At 46.6% G+C, this 26,370-nt stretch overlaps 1 protein-coding gene across 2 annotated transcripts in view; it reads right to left on the bottom strand.

Moving 5' to 3' along the window:
- Positions 1–26,370, bottom strand: part of LOC144502721 (hepatocyte nuclear factor 1-alpha-like) — a 204,780-nt gene that overhangs the window by 15,037 nt on the left and 163,373 nt on the right. Inside the window, exons 8-10 of one of the 2 annotated variants that reach the window (XM_078226962.1) lie at positions 16,747–16,865; positions 2,720–2,852; positions 879–1,740 (exon numbers count right to left, since the gene is read on the bottom strand). In XM_078226962.1, coding sequence (XP_078083088.1) covers positions 1,724–1,740; positions 2,720–2,852; positions 16,747–16,865 — 269 coding nt within the window. In that variant the 3' untranslated portion in view covers positions 879–1,723. Of the gene's footprint in view, positions 1–878; positions 1,741–2,719; positions 2,853–16,746; positions 16,866–26,370 lie in introns of those variants that run through there. The other variant, XM_078226961.1, reaches the window with a different exon arrangement.

The following is a 26,370-nucleotide window of genomic DNA, read 5'->3' as shown; positions in this document are numbered from 1 at the left end:
GCCGAACCAATATTGTTGAGATTGTGGTCACCAAATGCCTGCTGTCCAAAGCTTTAAACAAATAATCTATTGTGAATCTAGAGTTGAGGGAAATTTTGCAAGACAGTCAACCCAGCCCATATTGGTTGGAAATATCAAGGTGCCAATGTAATCTTAGCTCTAACAAACAGTCATATAGACTCGAAACATTGGGTGGGATTTTCCAACCACACTCACCTCAAGATTGGAAAATCCCACCCGAGATCCACCCATCACGCCCCCGCAGCCCTCCAGCTACAATTCCCGTGGTGGCGGGACAGGAAAATTCCACCCATTAACTGTTTCTCTCTCCACAGATGCTGCCAGATCCGTTGAGTTTTTCCAGCATTTTCTGTTTTTACTTTCTCCAATGGAGCAACCCAAACTCCTCTACAATGTACCAAAGAACAAAGAACAATACAGCACAGGAACAGTCCCTTCGGCCCTCCAAGCCCGCGCTGCTCCCTGGTCCAAACTAGATCATTCTTTTGTATCCCTCCATTCCCACTCCGTTCATGTGGCTGTCTAGATAAGTCTTAAACGTTCCCAGTGTGTCCGCCTCCACCACCTTGCCTGGCCGCGCATTCCAGGCCCCCTCCACCCTCAGTGTAAAATACGTCCTTCTGATATCCGTGTTAAACCTCCCCCCCCCCCCCCCCCTCACCTTGAACCTATGACCCAACGTGAACGTCACCACCGATCTGGGAAAAAGCTTCCCACCGTTCACCGGTACCCTATTACCGAGGTTGCATAAAGAGCAAAGTTTGCAAAATATCCCTTTCTGTGTTTCCAATTTACACTGAATCATGTTGCTGTTCATTTTAAAATTCTGCCCATGCATTAAAATACTGATTTTGTTTCAGGGCTGTACTGAGTTGCTTTTATTTTGACAGCACAAAATGGCTATTCCAGTTACACGATGACAGACACCACTCGGGTGAGGTAACAGTGAGCTAGCAGCAACCGTAGAACTATATTGCTGCTGCACATTACCGTTTGCTCAGTTGTGTGAAGCTTGCAACCACAAGTGACTTTTGGCGAAATGGAGAAATGCAAAGTGAAGCCAAGACGCCTATGCCACCAAATCTGCATCGGATCTCCCAGCACAGAACATCTGGGCCATCTCGTAAAACAACCATCCAAAACATATGGACCAATCAATCACTGTCACATTTACATTACAACAATAACGTGCATTTATATGGTGCCTTGAATGTAGCAAATTGTCCCAAGGCACTTCACAGGAGCACAAGTTGATAAGAGATATGGCTTATAAGGAGATATTAATACAGAAGGAAAATACTGTAGCTGCCAGAAAATGCTGGAAATATTCAGCCAGTCAGGCAGCATCTGTGAAGGTATAAAGGCAGGTGTCCAAAAACTTAGTCACAGATCCGTTTTAATTAGCATCTTAAAAGAAAGATGGAGGGAGAGAAGTTTGGGGAGGAATTCCACAACTTAGAGCCTAAAAGCTCAAGGTGCAGCTTTGGGACAAAGGAAATCAGGCTGCACAGGAGGCAAAAGTTGGATAAAATCTATATAATACAGAGGTGTCCAAACAAAGCGTGATTGTCCATTTCAAGCACTCAGGCCTTAGCAGTGTGAGTGAATGCAGCACAGTGTACTGTTCTATCTTATTCCTGTTTCAGTCTTGTGGGCGTGAGAGGTTGAAGAGGGTAAGAGGGTTATCCTTGGCACTGTTGCCTCATTGGTGGATAAATCCTAAATCAAAAAAAAGGTAATCTGTTAGTCATCGTAGTTTGTGACAAATACAAGTTGATGAGAATGTTGAATTAAATTTTATCTGTAGCCTGAGAGAGTTCATTGTACAAATCTAAACCGCCTACAAAATCAATAGGCTTGAATTGTTCCTGATATAATGGATGGAATTTTCCAGTCATGCCTGCCCCGAGACTGGAAATTCCCGCCCGATGTCAATGGACCTGCAACTGGTTAACGATCCGCCGAATTTTCCATCCCGCCTGGTACTATTCCCATGTTGGACAGGACTAGGAAGTTTACCCCAATGGGTTATGTAAGAACCCGGGTTTCCTGTTCTTTATTCCGACATCACTTATGCCACAGTTCTCTGGGTGAAATAGTTCAAACTGATTTATATCAAACATTCGGGTTTTGGTTTGAGTTCTTGATGTTTGAACCATTTAGCATAATGAAAAATCTTGCTACCAAAATGTATTTTTTGTTTTTTCACCCTTTATAAACACAAAATTAATTCTGTTCAATGTCTCCAGTCCCTTGACATGAAAACTATAACAATTTTTCAACAATTGAAAAGTACCTTTGTAGATTGCAACCTAAGTTCCAATTGGTGAGTCTTAGTGAACAATAGGAAGGACAAATTTTCCACTGACCCTCACCCCGCCAACACTCTGGTGTGTTTTTCAGGGTCTGAGGTGGCTTGCCATTGGTGCTGGTGGGATCTTCTGGTCCTGTTGATATCTACGGCCTATTGCATCCGTCCTGCCACCGGGGAACCCACTGTGAGAAGTGGGGGTGGGGGAGAGGGGGAGGGGGAGGGGGGTGGGGGAGAGGGGGAGGGGGGTGGGGGGGGGGGGGGCTGGCCGCCTTCAACGGAACTGTAAAATCCCGCTGGCAGGGAGGGCAGCCCGTGGTGTTTTAGAGCATCAACCCACTTCTTTGGGGTACACTGCACCAAGTATAATTGAATATTAGACTCTACCTGTGGTGATGGCTGGGCTTGAGGAAACACGATGGATATGTTGAATGGAGCCATCCAGATTCTGCAAAGGTACCTGTTGCACGGATGCATGGATCTGATTTTCTGACTGGCTTTCCGAATTTAGTGTCAGAACCTGAATTGAAACAATAAGTGAGCATTAGTACACAAACTCTCCATCTCCACTTATATCATCTTCATTGCCTGTGATAATTTTCCTAAGAGCAGAGATGGTTAAGTGGAGATTTAGTAGAGTTGTTCAAAATTGTGAGAGGCTTTCATAGAGTAGACAGTTTTCCACTAGTAAGAAGGGTCAGTAACATGAAGGCACAGATATAAGATAATTGCCAAAAGAACAGGTGGGAAATGAGAAGACTTTTTTAAATTCAGTAAGTTTTTGCGATATGAAATCTCTCCACCTGAAAGAATGGTGGAAGCAAATACAATAGTAACCTTCAAATTATCTGAGTGTGCATGGAAGTTGAGGCTTCAATGCACGTGGATATCTGGAGGAAAGGAACTTTGGAGGAGAGATTGAAACTCTGGAGGTGGATCCCTGGTGAACGTGTTAGAGTGAAAGCATCATTTGGGGGGGGGGGAGTTGCAAGGCGAGTTCTTCAAACATGGAGATTGTAAGCCTTGGTGTGAGAGACAGTTTCAGTGAGACCAGTTGGCTCATGGTGTAACAAGCGTCCGATGGTTTGATAAGAAATCCATAGACTCTGCTTTGGTGGCATGTCACTTGGTTTTGGGGTGTGGGGTGTCTGACCACAGTTTGCTTATTAGTTTTCATGTGTCGCATACTTACCATGAATATCAGAGTTTAAGAAAAATATTGCAAATTGTCTTATTTTTATGAATTTGTAAAGGTATAGAGAGGGTAAAGGAATAATGGATTTGACTCATTTACTGATGTTTGCATTGAAATTTTTCCAATCTTTTTTGCCTTGTGTAACATAGTTCATTTTTCTGGTTTAATATATGTCTTATTCTTTTGTTAAAAATTCTTTAGCAGTCTCCTGTGAATTTGTTCAGTGATTGCCCTCCACATCTGACCTATTCAGTGGTAACATCAGCTGGGATCATGACAATGTGATCTCATTTCTTTTATTTTATCCCTAAAGCCCTTCACCGCTGTACACAAATGAACCTGGTTAAAGTCAAGGCTCCATGAAAGTGTTTAAAGTAGGGAGTAAATCGTGGGTGGCAAAGATTTTATTTTTCATACAGTGAATCTCAAATAGCTACAAGTAGGCAGTGGCACAGTGGTATTGTCACGGGACCAGTAATCCAGAAACCTAGGGTAATCCTTTGGGGACCCGAGTTCAAATCCCACATGACAGATGGTAAAATTCGAATTCAAAACAAAAATCTGGAACTAAAAGTCTCATGATGACCATGGAACTATTGTGGACAAAACCCCATCTGGTTCACTGATGCCCTTTAGGGAAAGAAATCTGCCGTCCTTACCTGGTCTGGCTTACATGTGACTCCAGAGCCACAGCAATGTGGCTGACTCTTAAATAGCCTCCGAAATGGCCTGGTTAGCCACTCAGTTCAAATGGGATGGGCAATAAATGCTGGTCCAGTCAGCAATGCCCACGTCCCATGAAAAAAAACCTGTTTGTTTTGTAATACAGACAGAACTCTCCAGCACATGCGCACCTGTCACTGAGCCTCAATGAGGAAAGCACGCGGGGGATTTTCCAGTCCTTCCTGTCACCGGGATCTTCTGGTCTCGCTGAAATCAACCTCTGACGATGGGTTCCCCAGCAGCGGAGCGGGCGAGACACACAAATACGCATAGATTTCAGTGAGACCAGAGAAGATTCCACCAGTGGCTCGCCACGGCTGCCGCAGGAAAAGCTGCCACAGCGGAGCTGGAAAATCCTGGCCATGGATTTCTAACCAGGAGCTCCTCAAAAGGGAATGATGTGTGTTTCTATACTAAAGCACATATTGCAGATTGAGTTGGAGGATATGCCCAATGCAACACACTCAGAAAAGTAAAGTTTATTTATTAGTCACAAGTAAGCTTACATTTAACACGATGAAAATCCCCTAGTCGCCACACTCAGGCGAAAGTTCAGGTACATGGAGGGAGAATTTAACATGGCCAATGCACCCAACCAGCACATCTTTCAGATTGTGGGAGGAAACCGGAGCACCCGGAGGAAACCCACGCAGACACGGGGAGAACATGCAGACTCTGCACAGACAGTGACCCAAGCCGGGAATTGAACCCAGGTCCCTGGCGCTGTGAGGCAGTAGTGCTAACCACTGTGCCACCCCAGCACATCATATCACTGGCGGTTTCATCACATCTCATCTCCCTTAACTGGCCCTACCCCATCAAACATTCCCCCTTTTCTCCATCTCTAAATATTTTTCTAACGAATTAAAATACACTTTGTTCTATTTTCAATGCTCTATGATTTTTCTCCCGGGTTGTTTGCAGCACTGTCCTGGAGATTAGCTCTCAACTCCCAGGGACTCCAGGGTGATCCTCAAGGATTCTCCCCCTGCCATCTAGATTTGATGTGCTGGCTGGATCAGAATAGGAACCCGCTGATCTCTTTCTTGTCCTGGTGCCTTCAAATGAAGACCAAACTCCAAACCTATAAATAATTCCGGCCTCCCAACACCAGCCACAAGTGGGCAGTACAACCATTTCAACTCGTACCCATTGTGGACTGCAATCAATTGCTGCTCCTGCTATATCCTTGGCTTGTTCTTCGCATGTGTTCAGTGTGATTATCTCACCTGTAAATTCTTAACTACTATTTTGAGTCTGAACATGATCTGGCTTTGTGTGACTGACCACCTTTCAAAATGGGCGGCACGGTGACACAGCGTTTAGCCCTGCTGCCTCACAGCACCAGGGACCCGGGTTCGATTCCTGGCTTTGGTCACTGTCTGTGTGGAGTTTGCACGTTCTCCCCGTGTCTTCGTGGGTTTCCTCCGGGTGCTCCGGTTTCCTCCCACAGTCCAAAGATGTGCAGGTCAGGTGCATTGGCCGTGCTAAATTCTCCCTCAGTGTACCCGAACAGGCGCCGGAGTGTGGCGACTAGGGGATTTTCACAGTAACTTCATTGCAGTGTTAATGTAAGCCTACTTGTGACACTAATAAATAAAACATCTGTAGTAAATGTAATCTCTGGTACATTGTACTGTGCAAAAAGGGTAGTTGTTAGTTCTGTGATATGTTATTCCATCCATATCACACTAAAGGTGGTAAGGTTCAATTATAGAATACAGAGGTATGTTTATGATAACCTAAATGTTGCTGCAAATATGTGTTGGAGAAGTTCCAAATCGTATTGCGTACTATTTGCGAATGGGTTTAAAAGGTAACTGAATCCACAGAACCATAGCCAAAAAATCCTCAACATTGCAGGCTCAATTATCTGAGAATTGTCTCTGCACCTCCCCCATGATTGGAGGTGACCCATTCAGACCAGCAGCTGGAATGTCCTGGATGGATATAGTGAACAATCATAGCTTCAGAAAATGGCTTCCTCTCACACCAATGATGACGGGTGTTGCTGCTTAAGATTTGGGGCTGCTTAAGAGGGCAGCACTGCTGCCTCACAGCGCCAGGGTTCAATTCCGGCCTTGGGTGACTGTCTGCATGAAGTGTGCACATTCTCCCCGTGGGTTTCCTCCAGGTGCTCCGGTTTCCTCCCACACTCCAAAGATGTGCGGCTTAGGTTGATTGGCCATGTTAAATTGTGTTGGGGGGAGGGGGGTGGCAGAGTAAATATGAGTGGTCATGGGGATCGGGCCTGGGTGGGATTGTAGTCGATGCAGACTCGATGGGCTGAATGGCCTCCTTCTGCACTCTAGGGATTCTGTGGTTTTAGTCGCTGCTGAAATCCTCTTTTCTGGAAGCCTCTGATGCCTCATTTACCACAGAGCATTTAATCGAAGTCAGGATGCAGGAGTGAGGAATAACTCCATCTGAGGTTTTAGCATTAAGACATAATCAAGCTCATGAAAGGGAAATTGGAAAGTGCTTTTGGATTTACTGACTGTAATTTATATAGAGCAGTGGTTCCCAAAGGATGCGGCGCGCCACGCTGGTGCGGCGAGAGAGGATGGCAAGTGTGGCGGGAAGATTCAAGGACAATCAAAGAAACATTTAATAATGGATAGATGTTTTTATGTAGCTGCATTGTTTTATACTTTCTGGGTGTCCCATGATCATATTATAAAGTAGTTGTGTTCTATGTTATGAATTAAGCACTGCTAGGAGTTGTCTTTTTTTGTTTTTGAATGTATTTCTTATGAATAAAAGATTCGGTGTGGCGCGAGCAAATTTTTATTCCGAAAGTGTGGCCCAGTGAAAAAAGTTTGGGAACCACTGACATAGAGCTTGCAGAGTGTATGAAGCAGAGGGCCTAGTGGGTTGGTGGCTAACATTCAACAAATTCAGAAAGGCATGGGCTATTTAGCAGAGAAAGAAACTGAGAGGTCTGAGTTTTTCAAACTTAGGGCAGAATTTTCCAGTCCTGTTGCAGTGGGCGAAGGGGGTCAATGCAGCAGGAACTGGAAATTTGGTTTCCTGATACTCTGAAAAGACAGAAGAAACTTGTGCTCCCACCCATCATGGCGGATCGCCATCCTGCCAGAGGCTGGCATGAAACCATTTTCCATCCCATTGGTCTTCTTTTTCTCCCCCCACCCCCCTGTCCAATTTTCTGCACTGCCAACTTGATATCACATCATTCCAGAACACCTCATAGAAATCATAGAAACCCTACAGTACAGAAAGAGGCCATTCGGCCCATCGAGTCTGCACCGACCACAATCCCACCCAAGCCCTATCCCCATATCTCTACATATTTTACCCGCTAATCCCTCTAATCTACGCATCCCAGGACACTAAGGGGCAATTTTAGCATAGCCAATCAACCTAACCCGCACATCTTTGGACCAATGTGGCGGGTACATTTTGGGCTTACCCACAAGAAGGCCTGGGGCAGCTTGTGGAGATTGGAAGAGAAGATGGAGGCCTCCATGGAACACAATGTGCAGCAGTGGGTGAGTGGAGTAACTACCACATGGATCTATTCACTGCAGGCAATTCCAGGATGCTGATCCTCTCCAACAGTGGGTAAGCTGATGTCCTGGCACCATATAATGGCAGGTCTAAACCATCCAGCCCATTCTGCTGCGCAGAATGTCGGGAAACCCTGAACACTCTTGGTTCCCATGCCCATCATGGAATTCTCCCATCCCATCCATGGACGCGGGGAATCTAACAGGAATCAAAAAGTCGGAAACCTGCCAGCATAAAGTTACACTGCAATTCTTCCAATGGCGGGTCAGTCACCGCACTGGCAGGGGGTGCCAACAACATTTGCTGCCTGCCGGCATCCCGTCAATGTTGCGCTACGGCTGCGGGAAATTACTTCAGCGTCAAACCCAATTGCTAAAGAATAGCGGGCACAATGCGGTCCTTGGTTGGCAGGGACAAGGTGAGTGCAACAAAGCCTTTCTGCCACAGTGCTGCACCGCTCCAAATGCATTGTTCACCACTCTGAATGGGCAGATCTATTCCTGCCCTCCTGATAAAGACAAGAGGGGGCAATGTGGAAGGAGGGTTGTGCAAAGGGGAGGTGGGAAGGTGAGCAAACACTATGGCAGGCAGAGGGACAAGGAGGAGAATGAAGAAGACAATAAAATGGAAGGCAGAGGGGTGACCAAGGGGAGAGAGTCTGGACCCTGACAAGGCTGCTTTGAAAGCTCACAAACAAGGAGGTCAGAGGAATACCACACTGTTTACTGGAAGGGGATGGATGAAGACCAGAGGCAGTGGATAGAGGTTCAAGTGGGGCATTGGCACCTCGCAGGTGATGGACTTGAGAGGAACAGCCTTCTTCCTGAGGCTGCTAACCTCATCCCTCTGTGTTGCAGACATTCTGCACGGTCTGGTGCAGACAGCTGGGGCTGGAGAGAGTGATCGGAGCGCGCTGGACCTGTATTTAAACGTCACATCAGGACCTTTGAACCCGTCAGCTCAGGACGGGCGGACAAAACCAGCTACCAGCTCATCAGGAGAGTGGGAAGGGAACTCGCCTGTGCATAATGGGGTTCCAAGCACAGAATCTGATGTGGGATCCTGCCATTCTGGTCTGCGGGACTGGTGCTGCTGGAGTCACCCACCATCTCGCTTAGTCTCAGAATGGGAGAATTCCGCCCTTGGTCCCGGAATGGGAAATTCCAATCGCACCGGTTGAAACTAAACAAAAGACTTGCATTCATATAGCACCTTTCACAGGATGTCCCAAAGCACTTTGCAGCCAGTGAAGTATTTTGTGAAGCGTCGTCATGGTTGTAATGTAGGAAATGCAGCAGTGGATCTGCACACAGCCCACTAACAGCAATGTGCTGGTGAGGTTGGTTGATGGATAAATATTGGCCAGGGCACCGGGGAGAACTCTGCTGCTCTTATTAAACAAAGCCACAGGATCTATTACATGCACCAGAGAGAGCAGGCATGTTTTGTACTGTCACCATGATCTGTGGACTGGTGCATGGTCCTTAGTTACGGATCTGTGTGAGCTATCTTCCCTGGGCAAACTGCAGTCTAAAGTACTTGTTTTAAAGTAGTTTATTAACACTGTGGATAAACAGGTTACAGAATAGAGATGCTGCCCCCGAGTACAGAGTGTTCCATCCTCTGGCGACAGTGAGTCCAGCAGCTGATCGCCTAATGTCACTGACACATCACCATCTACGTCATTTATTAGCGTATCTACTAACCCATTACAATACACCTCCCAGGTATTCTATCAACGTCTTAGCAACCGTACGAAATCGTGTTTTAAACTATTCACATTGTAATTCTGTGACTCCCTTTTACTGCAACAGATTCTACCCAACTCCGACGCTTTCCCCTCCCCAAATCACTGTTGTGAAAGATTCAATCTCCCACAGTGTTCTTAGCCCTTAGGGAAGACGTCTTGGAGACATGTGAGCTTTCTTCTTTTCCTTGGAGGGCATCAACAACAGCAACTTTGCAGTATTGCTGATAATCAGAGTGTAGACTGCAGCATCCCTGACCTGTAAGGAGAATGGATCCTTTGCGATGAAAGATTGATTCAAGAGAGAAGACTAAAAGACACCACATTTCTACCTTTCTTCAGTTCTGCCGAAGCGCGTTTGGTCTTGAAACATTGAATCTGGCCGTAATTCTCTGGCCGCTCATGCCAGCAGGGTTCTCTGGTCCTGCTTGCAGCGCACCACCGCCCGCGGATTTTCCCACGGTGAGGGGTGTCTACAGTGGGAAATCCCATTGACACCGGTGGAACCAGAGAAACTCGCCGCCAGCGAACGGTGTGCTACCTCCTGCCGCTGAGAAGCACTTGGCTGGGAGGCCGGAGAATTTCGCCCCATGTTTCCCTCCACAGATGCTGCCAGGCCTGCTGAGTCTACCCAGCATTTTCTGTTTTTCTTACGTCTGTGAGAGCCTTCATTGAAGGTTCTGTGGGTAATGGTAAAACTGTCACACTCTTCTCTGTGTGGGGTGACTCCATCATGAGCAATGGGAGGAATTATTGAGGTTACGAAGATAAGACAGCACCATTCTCCAAAATAGGCTGAATTTCGGAGACAGTGTGAAGCCAAATTTCTGGTAGATGTGTTCCCTGTGGACGAGTTGCTTGTACTGGATTCTTCAGCATTCCAAGCTTCAAAGATTCTGGAACAGCTTTGATACCATAGGGCAGCTGTAGTGGGAAGAGGATATACAACTGGGACTGAAATATGGGCATCATATGGACATTCACCCCTGGAAATAGGTTGTGTCAACTTGTTGGCCGTGTGATCCTCTATGGACTCAAGCAAGGCATTTTCTCTGGACAACTTCTCATAGTCACCTGGCGATTAGACTAGGCATTGCACTGGTAAGTAGGAATAAAGACCTGCTTGTTGCTCTACTAGAAATACAGCAGGCTCCTCAAAGCAAAGACTAGAGGCTTCACCTGACTAAACAGTAGATTGACGTTGCAAACTGACTTGTAAGACCTCATGTTCCAACAGATCACTCAGTACCACAATGACCTCTTCCTCACTACTTTCTTCAGGGTAAAAGGCCCAACTCAGGTCCAAAAGGCCTTCATGCAGATGGTCACTGTCTGCGATAGTGTCTTCTGTATCCGCCACCTCTGGCCTAGTTTCATAAGGAACCAAGAGATCCATAACCTCAATATCCATCCAGGGCCACGTGGATGGTGTCTCTGTGAAAGAAAGGAGCTCACATCTGATTGAGTAAAGTTCCTCAGCTTCTGTAAGCTGACATTCCATCACATAAAATAGTGAAGATTGGTCCATGAAAGATTGCGGCGAATTTTCCTGTTCCGCCCACCATGAGAATTGGAGCAGACGAAGGGCGGACCACGGAAAGGTCCATTGACCTCAGGTGGGATTTTCCAGTCGGGGCGAGCGCAGCTGGAAAATCCCACCCATTGGTCAATGTCTGTGTTTTCCCAGAATTTCCAGTCGTACTCCAACATCTCCTCAATTAAAATTGTTGGACTTGCAGAAATGCTTGAAATATCCAGTCTTCCCACACTGGAAGCATTCCGTGTCCCCTGCTGGACAGTCTTGACATCCATATTTCTCTTTGCACCACACAGTGAGCGCTGCTGTGGAGTTTCCCACCTTTTTGTCCACTTTGGCAGACTTTTGTGTGGGGTGGGACTGCTGCCCATGTGGCTACCTGGTTAACTGGGTCATCCAGCCTTGGAGTTACGCTGGGTTTTTGCCTGGTTTAATATTCTGAACTCAGCCTGCCTCGTGTATTGATCCATTTGATCGAAAGTGAGACACCACGGTGAACAAAATTATGTGGCAAAGGCTTTGAGGATAATGTCAAAGTCTGCAGTGGACTCCTCCACTCCCTCCCTCAGGAGAGCATCATCTGCTACTGGACCCACAGCATAAGGAAACAAATTGACTTGGTGCTTCTGCTCCTTAGCGTGAAGGCCCATCGCAGCTCGATCTCGGAGGAAGCGCCTCTTCCATAACTCCCAACACTGGCTTTCTGTAGGCCCTCAAAATATTCAACAGGGACAGGGACTGCTCACTGGGTACAGACATTGTTACCTCCTGCAGTGTGCATCCTCCTTCTGTAGAGTTATAAGTACGAGCTGCTATCGGGTTTTTCTTCACTCTCTTGCTGTGGAACCATCAATGTGTTTTTAACATTGCTGTTACCACTGTTGCCTGGCACTGCCCGTTGGGCACACTGGCACTGTCAGCCTGGCACACTCTGCAACCGGCAATCGACAAGGATGGGGGGCATGATCGGCCAGCCCATGCATCAGGGGGGTGGGGGGGGAAATCAGTCAGGTTGTGCGGGAGGGGGGACAATCGACCGCAGAGCCCATCGATAGCCGGGGAGGGGTGGTAGCGGTAGTGGGGGGAGGCAGTGACAGATCTGCGCATGGGCAATGGTGCCCTCTGCTGTAATCTGTCGGCTTTCGGGCGCGTTTAGGCTCTGCTCTCTCCCTCTGCTGTCAGGAAACAGATCTTGCTTCAATTTTTGCTCAGAGTGTGGTAAGATTGGATTTTTAGCTCGCCCAAAACATCAGTGTGATTCTCTCCCATTTTCACGCTCATTCGGCATTGAAGATGTTTTTGGTGAGGTCGCCCCCTCTGTCTGTATAGGATTACACAGGATACACGGCACATCAGGAGTAGGCTACTTGGCTCAACCAGTTCATGCTGGTGCTTATGCACCACTTGAATCTCCTCCCCCACCTAAAATTACCACCTTAACCGTCTATTCCCTTCTCCCTCATGCGTTTATCCGGCTTCCTTTTTCACCTCAACCATTTCCTGTGGTGCCAAGTTCCACATTCTCACCACTCTCTGGTTAAAGAAGTTTCTTTTGAATTCCCGATTGGAGTTCTTGGTGATTATCTTATAATGATGGCCTCTAGCTGTGCTCTTCCCCATGCGAGGAAACATTCTCTCTGTATCGACTCTATCAAAACCTTTCGTAATATTTAAAGACCTCTGATTAGATCACTTCTCAGCCTTTTTTGCAAGGGGCAGGAGACCCAATCTGTCAATCCATTCCTGATATGTAAAACCACACGTTTCTGGTATCAACTTGTGAATCTTCTCTGCAGTCTCTCAATATCCTCTGTATAATATGGCGACCGGAATTGGATGCAGTGTGGCTTAACCAAGATTCAATCTGGGTTTAGCATAATTTCTTTACATTTCAATTTTATCTCTCTTATTAAAAAAAAAGGCCTTAAATCTTATTGACCTTGAATCAACACATGTTGTGGCTTCAACTAGTCCAGTGTGCCTGAGATTCACCCCAACACACTGAGCTCCTTCTGTTCCAAAAGGCCTTCCATCTCTTGCTCCCACAGCCCACAAGCTTTTAAAAAAGATACATCTGTAAGCATGGCATCACTATATTATACTTTAGGATTGCCCTCACATTCACTTCATTATTTCCCACCCCCGTCTGCCCTGGACCCGTAATGGTGCCCTGCTGTCTGGGCCTAGTCCCAAAGGCTTCATGATGAAGGAGCGCAGGCAGGCATAGAGTTCACAAAGGGGCAGCACGGTGGCACAGTGGTTAGCACTGCTGCCTCACAGCGCCAGGGGCTCGGGTTCGATTCCCGGCTTGGGTCATTGCCTGTGCAGAGTCTGCATGTTCTCCCCGTGTCTGTGTGGGTTTCCTCCGGGTGCTCCGGTTTCCTCCAACAGTCCGAAAGACGTGCTGGTTAGGTGCACTGGCCATGCTAAATTCTCCCTCAGTGTACCCGAACAGGCGCCGGAATATGACGACTCAGGGATTTTCACAGTAACCTCATTGCAGTGTTAATAATGTAAGCCTACTTGTGACACTAACAAGCAAACTTTAAAGTTCCTGCCTTTTCTTTCTCTTCCAGCACTTTGTTTTTCTTACTTTTAGCTACCAACATTGAGCAACTGTTGAAAGCCCCGCTTTGACCTGGTTGCTGGTGGAAAGATATATGCGCCTTGCATCACCACAATTATGTGACTCATCTTGACTTCCTGTTGCAGTACCTCTAACATTGTGTAATGAAACTTGTGACCTTGCTGAAAAGAAGGCAAGAGAGTAGAAAGCATTGCAGAATGTCTTATTTTGAAAAAGTCCAATTTTGAATATTGTGGGAGGTCGAAAGGCTGCGAGACTGAAGAACTGTTGTTGAACTGTGAAAACGTAAACAGCAATTAAAACACTATGTGTTACAAATAGCCGACAGGAATACCAATAAACAGTCAGCACGGGCAACCTCTTCCCCATCAAATAGGTAAAGAAATTCTCGAGTTAGAAAAATAATTATATTTTGGAAAGGGAAGCATGAGTAATTGGGCATAATGAAAAGTTAAATAAGGCAGTCCTTCATGTGTTGTCACTATTTAGCTCCTGAAGCTGCTCTCTCACGCTGGTCCATATCAGTCAATGCCCTTCTAAGAGAACAAAGAGATCTAGGGGTACAGGTTCATAGCTCCTTAGTTTAGTGGTTAAAAAAGGGGCAGCATGGACAAGTTGGGCAGAAGGGCCTGTTTCCATGCTGTAAACCTCTATGACTATGACTTTAACAACATACTGATCTGGCCATTCTTAATATGTAAGCTGAAACAATGAATGTCAACAGGCTCCTTAACCATGAGCATATCATAGCCGGGTAGTTACAAATGTAGGAAGCCAGCCCCAGTTCTTAGTCCTTATTACTACCATTGTCTCACCCGAGATCAGCCTGGAACGCTTATAAACCCCGGGAGTCCTTCAGGTTTGCACAGTGCACCTATCAGCGTCCTAGGGGGTTACCACTGACCAAAAACTGAACTGGACCAGCCATATAAATACTGTGGCTACAACAGAAGGTTGGGAATTCTGCAGGAAGTAACTCACCTCTTGACTCCCCAAAGCCTGTCCACCACCTGCAACACACAAGTCAGGAGTGTGATGGAATGCTCTCCACTTGACTGGACGAATGCAGCTCCAACAACACTCAAGAAGCTTGATACCCCCATCCAGGACAAAGAAGCCCACTTGATCAGCACCCTATCCACCAACTCCAAAATCCACTCCCTCCACCACTGACACAGTCACAGCCCTGTGTACCATCTATAAGATGCACTGCAGCAACTCACCAGGTCTCCTTCGACAGCATCTACCAACAGATGCACGGGGACACCACCACCTGGAGGTCCTCCTCCATGCCACATACAATCCTGACTTGGAGTTTGATTACTATCATTCATCAATGACTCCATTTCTGTTACAGTAAGAGACTGTCAGGATGGTCGAAGGTGAACCAGATGGACCTTGGGTCTTTTTTTCATCGACAGTAAAACAGGAGATGTTGACTTTTTAGCAACAGCAATTTGCATTGATATTAAACCTTTAACAGAGTAAAATATCAAAGGGTCTTTCCCTGGAGAGTAATTGGGAAAAGATTACTACAAAAAAGGAGTCATTCAGAAAGTGGGGGGATGGGAGGAAGAGTGGAAGGTCTGAAAGGAGAGGATAGAGGTGGCGAGGCAGAGAGGTTTTATTGAGTAATTGCAGAAAACTCCAAAAAAATGAATACTCCTTGTATCAATAACCCCATTTGGAGTCACCATTCGTTGAGGATTATCCTGAGTTCGCCAAGGATTAAAAATTAACGCCCTGGACAATAATGAGGGCAAACAGGGCAATAAACCATTAAAGGAAATGTTTTATTCGCTTTCTTTGAAGCCTTACCGGTTGTAAAAATGGGAATGGAAGGTTGGTTTGTTTGGGTTGAGGCAGAAGACCATGTAATATAGGGCCATGTTAGAGAGCAGTTAGTGATCCTCACCTGTTAGTGAAGAAGATCGTAATAGCACAAAGGCAAAACTGGCAGTTTTCCCATGAATGTACACTCAATGAAATGAATAGTTTGACTACTGAAAGGATAAAATTATCGGATGGACTATTTCCCTGCGTAGGATCGAAGTAGTTGACATTTTTTCCTCACACATCACCAGGTTTAAGCAATCATTAAGTGCCGTGTGAATTGGTAGGATGCTAAGTGGAGCCTGCACTGATGGAGGTTTCTAACTTGGACTCATTCATCACCCACTGAATCTTGGCTTTGTTCCTGTTTTTTTAAATTTTGTTATTGTTTAGTGCAGACAGTTGGACTTTCCCCTGGGAAATCTGCCTGCAGTTCCATGAAGTTTATCGGCATCGTCTAGTTTGTACTGGATGAGCAGACACATTTCAATGCAATTTTTCATTCACCGGTGATGTCTGGTGAAGCCACCAGCCATCCTCAGGCTTGAAGTACTTTGGTAATCTGTTTAGCAGAGTCAGGGAGCATACTGCACGTGGTTCTTGGAAGGGTAGAGAGCACGCAGTGACCACCTCAGACCCTGAAATATTCCAGTTATAGTTTATAAATGACCACAGTGCTCTTTAGTGGTCTTTCATTTGATGTTGCCTCCAAAATGATATTCATAGAATCATAGAATTCTTACAGTGCAGAAGGAGGCCATTCAGCCCATCGAGCCTGCACCGACAACAATCCCACCCAGGCCCTATCCCCATGACCACAACTATTTACCCTGCTAATCCCCCTGACACTAGGGGACAATTTAGCATGGCCAGTCAACCTAACCCTCACATCACTGGAGTGTGGGATGAAACCGGAGCACCCGGAGGAAACCCACGCAGACATGGGGAGGACGTGCAGACTCTACACTGACAGTCACCCAAGGCAGGAATTGAACCCGGGTCCCTGGCGCTGTGAGGCAGCAGCGCTAACCACTGTGCCACCGTGCCATCCAGATTCATTCTGGAGCAACTAGCGAGCAACTTTCCTGCACTGTTATAAAAATTTCAATTGACAATCAACTAATATTTGCTGGAATCAAAAACAGAAAATGCTTTTGTCGATGTAAGAGATTAACTCTGTTGCTCTCTCCACAGATGATGCCTGACCTGCTCCCACCGGCTCCTGATACAAACAGACAGAAAGATGCTTTGCATCATTAATTACCTGCTTTGCCATAGGAAGACTGGTCAGCCCGCTGAAGTTGCTGGCGTCCGTGAAGACCATGGTCTGTGGGAAGAGGCTGGTGTGGTACTGCGGCAACTCTGGCTTGTGGCTATATACAGCTGTATTTAAGAAGAAAAGGGGATGGTTATTAATGTGCATCACCCTAAACATTTGTGCTACACAGCACTTTCCTGTGGGTTACTCTTTATCATTTCTTGTCGAAGCCACCAACCATCCTCAGGGTTGCCAACCCTCCAGGTTTGTCCTGGAGTTTGGAGGTTGATCTGTGGGGCACTGCTGCAAGCAGTCTGAAGGGGAAATCAGTGAGGCATTTGAAAGAGTTATGGAACACATTAGTTTATTTGGTGTAAAAATATTTGAAATGGGGGAGAAAGGCTGTTCGATTGATCAGGATCACTGGAGGTGAGAGAGCAAGTGATGGAACGTCCAGCCGCATGTCCAACAGAGGTTGCCAACTCTAATATTACAACGTCAAAACTCAATGAGTGCCTCAGTTCTCCTGCTAATTTTCTGTTACTGCAGTGTAAGATGAAGGGGAAGAGACCAGTGCAGCCAAAAGGGACGGTAATAAGGCTGGCACTGACTGTCTCCAGGGCTTGAAGAAATTAACTGCTGAGACTACCTTGGAGGGAGAGAAGGTTTCAATCAAGTCCTCTCACTTCACTTGGATAATTTGGATTTTCATCACCTCTTCACAGGACACAATGCCAGGGCCTGGGAAGTGGAGTGGACAAGAGGAAAATACAGCCAGGATCCAGACCCTGTGCCACCCACTGCCATTTATGTGCAAGGGGCAGGGCAATCAAAGAGTTTGCAGCTTCAAACCCAAAGGGAGCAAGGGAGTGGGGGAGAGAGGGGGAATAAGGGGAAATGGAGAATGGGGGAGGGTGCATGACTGGGCAGGAGGGAACATGAGTGTGGAGAGGCAGCAGGAATTGGGAGCAAAAGGAGGGCCAGGGGGAAAAGAGAAGAGGCGGAGTGGGAGGGTGCAGTAGGGGGAGGGAACAGAATGGGATGGTCAGAACAGGAGTGGGGAGCAGAGAGAGGAAGTGGAGAGGAATCAGGGATTGTGGCGGGGCCTTCTCTATGAATTGTCCATGATTGCAGCAGAGAACTTCCTACACTGTAACATTAGCTGATCTTAAATGACCTGCTTTGCCATAGGAAGACTAGTCAGCCCACTGAAGTTGCTGGCGTCAGCAGAATTTTATTGGTCTGGAGACTTTGCATTCTCCTTCTGTCTACAGGGTATTGCTGCAGGAAATTTGTTCAGCCATATATAAAAGCAAGCATCAAAGGTACACCTTGAAGGCGATGCTTCTATTTTAAGCACAAGTAATCCATATTTGTAATAAGGAAAGGAAAATTACCAGTAAATTATTATTTCAGTGCAGAACTATTAATCTCTGAGGTGTACTGAGAATGTCAAAACTTCCCCTGGGTTCTGAATACACAGTATTAAAACCACTTTGAGAATCTACAGGGGGGACTTACAGTTATCACCTTGGTAATTATAAAATTGTTTTTCCACAATTTCCCATCAATACTGGAGACTACAGAAGGAAAGATTGGTGTCAGCACAGAAAAGAAATGAATGCAGCCAAAAATATTTCCTGCCCTAATACAATATATCAAATATCTGGGGAAGGAGACTGACCAATCTATAGAATCCAAAATTCCATTGGTCTCAACCTTGATTATATCATGCACATCTTTCCTTGTAACACGTATCTCTTCTCAATCACTTTACTTACAGGTCCTGCTTCCTTCAGGAAGTGATGAATAGCTAATCAGGCACGATTAGGTGTCCACTCGGGAACACCAGGAACCAAACACCAGGTGCCAAGTACCAGACGCCAAGTACCAGGCGCCAAGTACCAGGCCAAGTATCAAGTGCTATTCTGGATACCTGACCTGGAATTGAGACTGATATCAAGACTTTAGACTCAATCAGGAACATTCAGCCCAAAGAGGCTGCAAAGGGATACGGATAGGCTGAGCTATTGTAGGTTACTGTGGGGATATGTGAGGTTATACGCTATAGTTGGGAAAATAGAAAAGCAGAATGCTCTGATGAAAGATCACAGGCCTGAGATGTTAATCGTTTCTCTCCACAGATGCTGTCCGACCTGCTGGTTACCTCCACCATTTTGTGTTTTTATTACAGACCTCAAGTATTTTATAAAGGGATTAAAGGGGAGTTGAGTATTTTCTTTTCACCCAGATGGTTGATGCGTGTTGAAACTCACTGCCCTAAAGGGTGTTAGAGGAAGAAACCTTCAATGCATTTAAAAGTGGTACACAATTCTGGCTGGAAGATCCCGTCTAACAGATTCCAGCTAATTTTACCTTTTCTTACTGAAAGCTGAACTTTGACTTCAATCAAAGGTAGAGGAATTTCAGCGAAAGCAGGTGTGGACTTTGCAGATTTTCTACGGAGCATTTGTACTGCCTGGACTCTGTGAATAATGGACTGCTCATTCTCCCCATTTAGATGAATTGATCAGCAATGAGCAAGAAGTGAATGTGGCCCATTAATCTGCCAGTAAAGTATGGAATGTGCGTACAGACTACAAAGCATACATTTGGAGAGGCAATAACCTGTTAGCCAGATTATCACTAAACTAAATGATGTGGGTGAACAGAATTAGACCTTTAAAGGGAAGACTAATCCCTTTAAAACAACATTGAGGCCAATCAGTTTAACCTCAATGGTGGAAAAGCTTTTAGAGATGATAAACTGAGACAAAATTAACAGTCGCTTGGATAAGTGTTGCTTAGAGCAAGCATAGATTTGTTCAAGAAAAATTGTGTGTAACTTGATTGAGTTTTTTGATGAGGTAACGGAGATGATTGATGAGGATAATTTGGTCAACATGGTGCATATGGACGTCCAAAAGGTGTTTGATAAACCTACACATAACAGGCTAGCCAGCAAAGTTGAAGGCCATGGCTTAAAAAGGAAAGTGACAGCATGGATATGAAGTTGACTGAGTGAACGAAGCAGAACATTCTGGTGAATACAAAAACAGAAAGTGCTGGAAAATCTCAGCAGGTCTGACAGCATCTGTGGAGAGAGAGAATAGAGCTAACGTTGAGTCTGCTCTGACGAAGGGTCATCCAGACTTGAAGCATTGGCTCTATTCTCTCTCGATGTGGAGATGCTGGCGTTGGACTGGGGTAAGCACAGTAAGAAGTCTCACAACACCAGGTTAAAGCCCAACAGGTTTATTTGGTAGCAAATACCATAAGCTTTCGGAGCAATGCTCCTTCGAAGGAGCATTGCTCCGAAAGCTTATGGTATTTGCTACCAAATAAACCTGTTGGACTTTAACCTGGTGTTGTGAGACTTCTTTCTATTCTCTCTCCACAGACGCTGTCAGGCCTGCTGAGATTTTCCAGCATTTTCTCTTTTAGTTTCAGATTCCGGTATCTGTAATATTTTGCCTTTATTCCGGAGAATGGTTGTTTTATCGAACTGAAGGAAGATACACAGTGGACTTCCCCCAGAGGTTGACATTAGAACCATTGCTTTTCTTCATGTGTATTAATGACTTCGATTTAGGTGTGCAAGCCATGATTTTAATATTTGCAGGTAACACAAAGCAATGAACTATGAAGAGGATAGTGATGGATTTCAAGAGGACATAGACTGGTGGAAAGGGCGAACACGTGGCAGATGAAATTCAGTGCAGAGAAGTAGAAGAAATACATTTTGGTAGGACAAACAAGAAGAGGCAATACAAAATGGATACAATTCCAAAGCAGGTGCTGGAACAGAGAGACCTGGGGATATATGTGCACAAATTATTGAAGATGACTGGGCAAGTGGTCAAAAGAACACACTGCATCCTGGTCTTTATAAATAGACATGATGTGGAGATGCCGGCGTTGGACTGTCTGTATCTTTAAGACCTGGCTGGCTGTAGGGATTCGCATTCTAATCAGTATTCTGTAACTTGATTTTGTGTCTCTGTGCACTGTTTGAGAGCACATTTCCACTCCATCTGACGAAGGAGCAGCGCTCCGAAAGCTTATGGTATTTGCTACCAAATAAACCTGTTGGACTTTAACCTGGTGTTGTGAGACTTCTTACTTTATAAATAGAGACATGGAGTACAGAAACAAGTAAGATATAACGAATCTTCATAAAACACTGGGTTGGCCTCAACAGGAGTATTGCATCCAATTGTGGACACTGCACTTTAGGAAGGATGTGAAGGCCATAGAGAGGGTGCAGAAAAAAATGGCAAGACTGGTTCCAGTGATGAGCGACTGGAGTTGCATGGAGAGACTAGAGAAGCTGTTGGGTTGTTCTCCTTGGAGAAGAGGAGATTTAATGGAAGTGTTGAAAGTCATGTCCGGTCCCGGCAGAGTAACTGGAAGGATATTGTTCCCATTGAGGGGAGGCTTAAGAGCAAGAACACTCCTATTAAAGGTGATGAGCAAAAGGACCAACAAGGGCATGAGGAAAAGCTCTTACACCCAGCAGGATACCTGGAATGCACTGGAGTGTGCTGGAGACCAATTCAATGGTAGTTTTCAAGAAGCAATTGGATAAACACCTGAAGAGAAAAATAGCATTGAAAGGAGAAAGTGGGACTGGCTGAGTTAGTCTTACAAAGAGTATGAATACGATCAATCACCTTCTAGGTATCAACATTCAACATACAATTCCAACAATCTCAGATCATAACCACTGCTCCCATTTTTTCAAATCAGTAGTTGCTGGCAATTATTCTGCTTTTATTATTTTTAGATCCTCTGGAACCAGCTTTATCTCTTCTTCTCAGGTTAACACCCACTTTTTTTTTGTACCATCGTCCCTTTTGTTATTTAGTCACTCCTCACTTCCACCCGGTCATGAAATGTTAACTCCGTTTCTCTCTCCCCAGCTGCTACCTGACCTGCTGAGTATTTCCAGCACTTTCGGTTTATTTGATACTTTCACTGCTGTCTTAGATCCCTTGTATGCTCATAAAAAAATGTGCATGAAGACACTTTGGAAGTAATTGTGATTAAATTAATCATACCTTATGTCTGCACACCCTCCATCAGTTTCAATTGTTTAAATAATATATCATTATGTGAATTGTTCATATTTAGTTCGGATGATTGGAATTGATGGAGTGAAGGAGTCATGGACCCAACAAGAAGCCCTTTCATGTGAAAGGTAAATGTTTGGAGCACTATTTCAACATCAAATGTAACTGTGGTACAGAAGGCACGGGTTTATATACTGATGAAAGACAAAGGCCGGAATTCTCCGACCGTTCACACCAGCGGGATTCTCCGGGCCTGCTGGCAGCGCATCCCCGCCGGCGTGGGGTGACGTCAATGGGAATTCCCATTGACAGCAGTGGGACCAATGAATCCTGTCTCTAGCAAGCAACGCGCCACTTCCCGCTGGCGGGAAACACACGGCTGGGAGTCCGAAGAATCTCACCCCAAATTCTCCATCCAAATGAAGAATTACAGAATGTTTCTCCACAATCAGGACTCTGTGCTACAACAACACAAACTTACATTTAGGTAGAACCTTTTTTTTATTGGTACCTTTCGGTCCTTTAATTTGAATCAAAAAAGCCAATTCAAATTAGGTCCAATCATGTGAGGGACAAACAAGATCCAAGCTGACAGGAGGAGGCCATGCCCTCCTTCCCGAGCTTGAAAGCTGTAGCTGAGAATGTAATGAAACAACAGTTTATATACATCTGGGTATAATTATCCAAAACCCTCCAAGCCCAGAATGTCCGTGTACATTGCAGCTGAAGATAAATTCTTTAATATTTGAGAACACTAGCTCCATGAGGCTGTAGTTGTTGCTTAGCTCTGCGCAACTTCCAAGGAAATCTAATGTTTGTTTTTCAGATCAACAGCTCAAGCACAATTACAGACAGGTTACTCCCACTGCCAACTGCAAACTGGGTCCATCCCTTATTGATTTTTGCCTGCATGCACATCTTGGCTGACAATTTAATATATTTCCTTTTCTTTGAATGCCTTTTCAAGACTGCTCATAAGAGCTCTGTATGTCTGCATGTATGTCAATGGATCACTGGTGTACAGGCATCCCACTTCTTTTGCAAACGCTCAAGTGACAAAGAAAAATGATAGGACATCAAAGAGGAGGTGCCCAATTTAAGGGCAATATCAAATCTGTCAATGTTCTGGCAACAGTAGCTACAGTGAGTCTGTCATTAGGGTTCTGACAGAGAGATAATATTGTCTTCTAGTTCCTTGTGTTTAAATTGAATGCTGAGTGTGCTTTTGGGGTAATTTAGTATTTTTGTGAATTTATTTGTTCACAGAATGTGGGCGTCACTGGCTAGGCCAGCATTTATCACCCATTCCGAATTGCCCTCGAGAAGGTGGTGGCGAGCTGCCTTCTTGAACCGCTGCAGTCCCCCTGTGGTGTAGATACACCACCCACTGTGCTGTTAGGGAGGGAGTTCCAGGAGTTTGACACAGTGACAGTGAAGGATATATTTCCAAGTCCGATGGTGAGTGGCTTGGAGGGGAATTTGCAGGTGGTGGTGTTCCCAGATATCTGCTGCTGCTCTTGTCAATCTAGGTGGCATGGGGTTTGGAAGGTGCTGTAAAAGGATACTTGTTGCACCGCATCTTGTAGGTGTTTGCCCATCCCTAATTGCCCTTGAGAAGGTGGCGGGGCTGCTGTGTTTTTGAACCATGTGGGGTGCTGTTAGCGAGGGAACTGCAGGGTTTTTACCCAGCCACAGTGAAGGCACAAGCCAGGGGTTGTGGAGTGGAAGGCAACTTGCATTTGGCGCTGCTCCCATGCATTTGCTGCCCTTTGCCCTTTTAGCTGGTAGGGTTCGCAGGGTTGGAGGGTGCTGTTGAAGCAACCTTGGTGACTGTGGTGGACCTCAGTTGTGCCTTTGTCCTATATGGACCACTGTTGTGTGTGTTTGTCATACCTGGACACATCCCCTTCCAGTTTGGTTCCTCCCCTCAGCACCTAGTATAAAGGTGGCTGTCTCCTCCCCCTTGTTCAGTCCAGGTCGGTTAATTGTTGGGATCTGCTCCTGATTCTGTTGTGAATAAAAGCCTACACTTATATTGGCATATCGGTAGTCTTTCGCCTTATTGATAGCGCATCAATTTTATTCACAACAGTTACTAGTATGGAGCAGTTTCTAAAACCCGACAAGTTAGCATTAGACCCTCAAGAGGTTGGAGCCTCTGATAAATTTGATCATTGGTTGGACTGCTTCGAAGCATTCGTCGACACCGCTACGGCCATCGACACCGACGCTGCTAAACTCCACGTGCTCCGCGCCCGGGTAAGCGAAACTGTCTATGGAATCTTCCAGGACGCTGCTACTTACGCGGACGCTATCGAACTCCTAAAAGAGCAGTTCCAAAAGAGCCCTAACGTGGTTTACGCCAGACACCTCCTAACTACCCGCAAACAGCAGCCAGGAGAATCGTGCGCCCAATTTCTGCGCGCCCTGCGAGTCCTCGCCCGAGCATGCGACTGTAAGGCTGTTTCAGCAGCTCAGAACACGGAGGATCTGATCCGCGACGCCTACGTTGCGGGCATTGAGTCTACATACATCCAGCAGCGTCTGCTGGAACAAGATGACCTAGACCTCCGGAAAACGGCCACGATGGCTGAAACGCTAGAAGCAGCCTCCCATAATCTCGGGTCTTACCTTGGATCCCGTTCCACCGACGGCTCCACTGCGACGGCTGCTCCAGCAGGGCCCAAATGTTACTTTTGTGGCCTCCCTAAGCACCCTCGGCGTCACTGCCCGGCAAAGGACGCGATTTGCTCCGGATGCGGTAAGCTAGGCCACTTTGTTGGAGTCTGCCGAGCAAAGCCGCTTCTGAGGACTCGTGGAGCCATGTGTGCTCCGAGGGCGCGGCCATCTTTGATGCAGGCGGTGGCTGCGCGCGAATCGCCATCTTTGATGCGGTCACCGGAAGTGCGGGAATCGCCATCTTTGATGCGGTCACCGGAAGTGCGGGAGTCACCATCTTTGAGACTGGCATCAAGGCAAGCTGAGCAGGAAGCTTCATCCGTGACGTCATCAGACGGCGACGAAGATGGATTCTTCTTTAATTCAACAGTGGCATCGATTTGCCTGGACCAGTCGCAGCCACATCAACTCTCCAAGTCCATAATGGAGATCAAGGTAAATGGTTATGCAGAAAACTGCCTGTTTGACTGTGGGAGCACGGAAAGTTTTATACACCCTCGCACAGTGCGTCAATATGCCCTTCCCGTGCGACCCTGGAGCCAGACCATCTCCATGGCCTCGAATTCTCACTCAGTGGAGGTCCTCGGGTGCTGCTTGGTGACGCTGACGGTACAGGGCACAGTCTACGAGCGTTTTCGGCTCCTCATGCTGCCGCGACTCTGCGCAGCTGTACTGCTGGGGTTAGATTTCCTCAGCCATCATAGAAGCGTCATCCTGCAGTACGATGGCCCTTATCCCCCGCTCTCCGTCTGCAAGGCGCCGTCACGGCAGCGCCCCTCGCGCACCACCTGCAGTCTCTCGACCCTCAAGATCACCCCCCCCCCCCGTTATTTGATAACCTCACCCCGGATTGTAGGCCTATAGCCACCAAGAGTAGGCGCTATAGTGCGGATGACCGGGCCTTCATTCGGTCCGAGGTACAACGTTTGCTCCAGGAAGGGATTATCCAGGCCAGCACCAGCCCCTGGAGGGCGCAAGTGGTCGTAGTTAAATCGGGGGAGAAACACCGCATGGTGATTGACTACAGCCAGACCATAAACAGGTATACCCAACTAGATGCATATCCTCTTCCCCGTATCGCGGACATAGTCAACCGCATCGCGCACTATAGGGTTTTTTCAACGATCGATTTGAAATCGGCTTACCACCAGCTCCCTATCCGCTCGGAGGATCGCCCATACACTGCCTTTGAGGCGGATGGCCGCCTCTACCAGTTCCTCCGAGTCCCCTTTGGTGTCACCAATGGGGTCTCAGTCTTCCAACGGGCCATGGATCAAATGGTGGACCAGCACGGACTACGGGCCACTTTCCCGTATCTGGATAACGTCACCATCTGCGGCCATGACCTGCAGGACCATGATGCCAACCTACAAAAATTCCTTCGTACGGCCACTCTCCTGAACCTCACATACAATGAGGCGAAGTGTGTTTTCCGGACACGCCGCCTCGCCATCCTTGGGTACGTGATAGAAAATGGTGTCCTTGGCCCCGACCCAGCCCGTATGCGTCCCCTTATGCAGCTTCCCCTCCCTACTACCCTCAAAGCACTGAGGAGATGCCTGGGCTTCTTCTCCTATTATGCCCAGTGGGTTCCCCGTTACGCAGATAAAGCCCGTCCGCTCCTAAAATCGACCTCTTTTCCCCTGGCGGAGGAGGCCTGTCGGGCCTTCGATGACATCAAAGCGGACATCGCGAAGGCCGCGATGCACGCTGTGGACGAATCCATCCCATTCCAAGTGGAAAGTGATGCGTCTGACTTTGCCCTAGCTGCCACCCTTAACCAGAGGGGCCGTCCGGTGGCCTTCTTTTCCCGGACCTTACAAGGCCCTGAGATTCGACACTCCTCGGTCGAGAAGGAGGCCCAGGCCATCGTGGAAGC

Source organism: Mustelus asterias, chromosome 13, assembly GCF_964213995.1.
Source record: "Mustelus asterias chromosome 13, sMusAst1.hap1.1, whole genome shotgun sequence".
Taxonomy (NCBI): domain Eukaryota; kingdom Metazoa; phylum Chordata; class Chondrichthyes; order Carcharhiniformes; family Triakidae; genus Mustelus; species Mustelus asterias.
The sequence above is the reverse complement of the archived record's forward strand: the minus strand, read 5'-3'. Positions and strand labels throughout refer to the sequence as shown.